Below are 5,000 nucleotides of genomic sequence, written 5' to 3' on the forward strand. Positions count from 1 at the left end.
CCGCTCGCTCACCCCCCACTCGCTCACCCACTCGCTCACCCACCCACTCGCTCACCCACCCACTCACCCACTCACGCGTACGTGTGTCGGGAGATCCTGCGGGTGAGTCTGCTCACCGCTCGCTCACCCACCCACTCGCTCACCCACTCGCTCACCCACCCACTCGCTCACCCACCCACTCACCCACTCACGCGTACGTGTGTCGGGAGATCCTGCGGGTGAGTCTGCTCACCGCTCGCTCACCCACCCACTCGCTCACCCACTCGCTCACCCACCCACTCGCTCACCCACCCACTCACCCACTCACGCGTACGTGTGTCGCGAGATCCTGCGGGTGAGTCCGCTCACCGCTCGCTCACCCACCCACTCGCTCACCCACTCGCTCACCCACCCACTCGCTCACCGCTCGCTCACCCACCTGCTCACTCACCCACTCGCTCACCCACCTGCTCACTCGCTCACCCACTCACCCACCCACTCGCTCACCCACTCGCTCACCCACCCACTCACTCACCCACTCGCTCACCCACTCACCCACCCACTCGCTCACCCACTCGCTCACCCACCCACTCACTCACCCACCCGCTCGCTCACTGACTCTCCCACCCACTCACGCCCCCACTCAACCACCCGCTCGCTCACTCACCCACCCACTCACTCGCCCACTAACTCACGTCCCCACACACCCGCTCACCCACCCGCTCACCCACCCGCTCACCCACCCGCTCACCGCTCGCTCACCACCCGCTCACCCACTCGCTCACCCACCCGCTCACTCACTGACTCTCCCACCCACTCACGCCCCCACTCAACCACCCACTCGCTCACTCACCCACCCACTCACTCGCCCACTAACTCACGTCCCCACACACCCGCTCACCCACCCGCTCACCCCCCCGCTCACCGCTCACCGCTCGCTCACCCACCCGCTCACCCACTCGCTCACCCCACCCGCTCACTCACTGACTCTCCCACCCACTCACGCCCCCACTCAACCACCCACTCGCTCACTCACCCACCCACTCACTCGCCCACTAACTCACGTCCCCACACACCCGCTCACCCACCCGCTCACCCACCCGCTCACCGCTCACCGCTCGCTACTCACCCACCCACCCACCCACTCACTCACGTCCCCACTCACCCACCCACTCACCCACCCACCCACTCGCTCACCCACTCACCCACCCACCCACTCACTCACGCTTCCACTCACTCACCCACCCACTCACCCACCCACCCGTTCACTCACCCGCTCACCCACCCGCTCACTCACCCGCTAACTCACCCACCCACCCACCCACTCACTCACCCACTAACTCACCCACCCGCTCACCCACCCACTCACTCACTAACTCACCCAACCGCCCGTCAACTCGCCCACCCACTCGCTCGCCCACCTTCATAGGTGCTGCTACTCGCTACTATCAGCACTTGCCCCAGCAGTCTGTCGAGGCTACACGGGGGACCTTTGCCTGTGCCTGTGTGTGGTGCTGCTGCAGGGCCTGTCCCACCTGCACCAGCACAAGGTGATCCACCGCGACATCAAGGGCCAGAACGTGCTGCTCACCGAGAACGCCGAGGTCAAGCTGGGTACGTGCAGCGCACACACGTACACGCACACACACACGTACACGCACACACGCACACGTACACGCACACACGTACACGCACACGCACGCGCACACGCACGCGCACGCACACACGCGCACACGTACACGCACACGCACACACACACATGCACACGCGCACACACGCACACGCGCACGCATGCACACGCGCACACCAACACACGCACACACACGCACACACACGCACACACACGCTCACACACACACGCACACGCTCACACACGCACGCACACACACACGCACACGCACGCACACATGCACACACACACGCACACACGCACGCACGCACACACGCATACACGCACACGCTCACACACACACACGTGCACGCACACGCACGCACACATGCACACACGCACGCACACGCACGCATACACGCACGCACACACACATACACGCACGCACACGCACACACACACCAGCACACGTGCACCAATGCACGCACGCACATCCACGCATGCACGCACACACGCACACCAATGCACGCACGCGCATGCACGCACACACACGCACACCAACACACACACGCACACACACGCGCGCGCACACGCACAATAACCCCCTCCCTCCCCCACACTTGGTGACCTTTGCCACCGCTCGGTGAACCCTGCGTGACCTCCCCCCACCCCCACCGCCCGCACTGACCTCGTACGCTCGTGACCGGTGTGCGCTGCGGTGGTGCCGGTGGTGGTGGTGGTGGTGCCGTGGTGGTGGTGCCGTGGTGCCGGTGGTGGTGGTGGTGGTGCCGGTGGTGGTGGTGGTGGTGCAGTGGACTTTGGGGTGAGCGCCCAGCTGGACCGCACCATCGGGCGCCGTAACACGTTCATCGGCACGCCGTACTGGATGGCGCCCGAGGTCATCGCCTGTGACGAGAACCCCGACGCCACATACGACTACCGGGTAACTCGCCAGCACTCGCCAACACTCACCAACACTCACCAACACTCACCACTACACTCACCACTACACTCACCACTACACTCACCACCAACACTCACCACCAACACTCACCACTACACTCACCACTACACTCACCACTACACTCACCACTCATGACTCACCACTACTCACCACTACTCACCACTACTCACCACTACTCACCACTACTCACCACTACTCACCACTACTCACCACTACTCACCACTACTCACCACTACACTCACCACTACACTCACCACTACTCACCACGACTCACCACGACTCACCAACACTCACCAACACCGCCGCTACTCAACAGTCACCACCACTACTCACCGCCACTCACCAACACTCACCAACACTCGCCAACACTCGCCAACACTCACCAACACTCACCAACACTCACCAACACTCACCAACACTCACCAACACTCACCAACACTCACCAACACTCACCAGCACTCACCAGCACTCACCAGCACCGCCACTCACCAACACCGCCACTCGCCAACACTCACCAACACTGCCACTCACCAACACTGCCACTCACCAACACTCACCAACACTGCCGCTACTCACCAACACTCACCAACACTCACCAACACCGCCACTCACCAACACCGCCACTCGCCAACACTCACCAACACTCACCAACACTCACCAACACTCACCAACACCGCCACTCACCAACACTCACCAACACTCACCAACACCGCCACTCACCAACACTCACCAACACTCACCAACACTCACCAACACTCACCAACACCGCCACTCACCGCCACTCACCAACACTCACCAACACTCACCAACACTCACCAACACTCACCAACACCGCCACTCACCAACACTCACCAACACTCACCAACACTCACCAACACCGCCACTCGCCAACACTCACCAACACTCACCAACACTCACCAACACTCACCAACACCGCCACTCACCAACACTCACCAACACTGCCGCTACTCACCAACACTCACCAACACCGCCACTCACCAACACTCACCACCACTCACCAACACTGCTACTCACCAACACTCACCACCACTCACCAACACCGCCACTCACCAACACCGCTACTCACCCAGTCAAACTAACAAGTTCTGTCTCCGTCTCTCTGTGTCTCCGTGTCTCTGTGTCTCTGTGTCTCTGTGTCTCTGTGTCTCTGTGTCTCTGTGTCTCTGTGTCTCCCTGTCTCCCTGTCTCTGTCTCCGTGTCTCCGTGTCTCCGTGTCTCCCTGTCCCTGTCTCCGTGTCTCTGTCTCCGTGTCTCCGTGTCTCCCTGTCCCTGTCTCCGTGTCTCTCCGTGTCTCCGTGTCTCCCCAACAGAGTGACCTCTGGTCTCTGGGAATCACAGCGATTGAGATGGCCGAAGGCGCTCCCCGTAAGTATGGTGGTGACGGTGGTGGTGGTGGTGGTGACGGTCGTGGTGGTGATGGTGACGGTGGTGACGGTGGTGACGGTGGTGACGGTGGTGACGGTGGTGGTGGTGGTGGTGACGGTGGTGGTGGTGGTGGTGACGGTCGTGGTGGTGATGGTGACGGTGGTGACGGTGGTGGCGGTGGTGACGGTGGTGTTGGTGGTGGTGATGGTGGTGACGGTGGTGGTGGTGGTGGTGGTGGTGGTGATGGTGGTGGTGGTGGTGACGGTGGTGGTCGTGGTGGTGGTGGTCGTGGCGGTGGTGGCTATGATAGTGGTGGTGGGGGCGGTGGTGTTGGCGGTGGTGACGGTAATAGTGGCGGTGGTGGCGATGGTAGCTGAGGTGGTGGCGATGGTGGCGGTGATGATGGTGGTGGTGGTGATCACGTTGCTGCTGTTGACGCTGTCTTGATGATGATACTGTTGATGGTGATGCTATTGTTGTTGATGATGATGCTTTTCATGATGATGATGCTGTTGTTGTTGTTGTTGATGTTGTTGTTGTTGCAGCGCTGTGTGATATGCACCCAATGAGGGCTCTCTTCCTCATCCCTCGCAACCCCCCGCCTCGCCTCAAGTCAAAGAAATGGTAACGCACACACACAGACACACACACTCACACACACACAGACACACACACACATACTCACACACAGACACACACACACACAGACTCACAGACACACAGACTCACACACAGACTCACACACTCACAGACACACACACAGACACACACAGACTCACACACACAGATTCACACACACACACTCACACACACTCACACACACAGATTCACACACACACAGACACACACAGACTCACACACACAGACTCACACACACACTCACACACACGCAGAGACTCACACACTCACACTCACACATACACACAGAGACTCACACAGAGACTCTCACACACACACAGACTCACACACACACAGACACACACAGACACTCACACACACACACAGACTCGCACACACACAGATTCACACACACACACTCACACACACTCACACACACAGATT

At 60.3% G+C, this 5,000-nt stretch overlaps 1 protein-coding gene across 1 annotated transcript in view; it reads left to right on the forward strand.

Moving 5' to 3' along the window:
* Window positions 1–304: 304 nt before the first annotated feature.
* LOC133362969 (TRAF2 and NCK-interacting protein kinase-like) overlaps window positions 305–5,000 on the forward strand; it is a gene marked incomplete at its 5' end in the record, with an annotated part of 37,190 nt that continues 32,494 nt past the window's right edge. Inside the window, 5 exons of the mRNA XM_061581947.1 lie at window positions 305–334; window positions 1,503–1,593; window positions 2,401–2,531; window positions 3,884–3,938; window positions 4,484–4,562. Of these exons, the coding sequence (XP_061437931.1) occupies window positions 305–334; window positions 1,503–1,593; window positions 2,401–2,531; window positions 3,884–3,938; window positions 4,484–4,562 (386 nt within the window). The remainder of the gene's footprint in view (window positions 335–1,502; window positions 1,594–2,400; window positions 2,532–3,883; window positions 3,939–4,483; window positions 4,563–5,000) is intronic.

The sequence above is a fragment of the Lethenteron reissneri genome, unplaced genomic scaffold (genome assembly GCF_015708825.2).
Source record: "Lethenteron reissneri isolate LAM-NWPU_2019-01 unplaced genomic scaffold, ASM1570882v1 scaffold_1638, whole genome shotgun sequence".
NCBI classification, from domain to species: Eukaryota; Metazoa; Chordata; class Hyperoartia; order Petromyzontiformes; family Petromyzontidae; genus Lethenteron; species Lethenteron reissneri.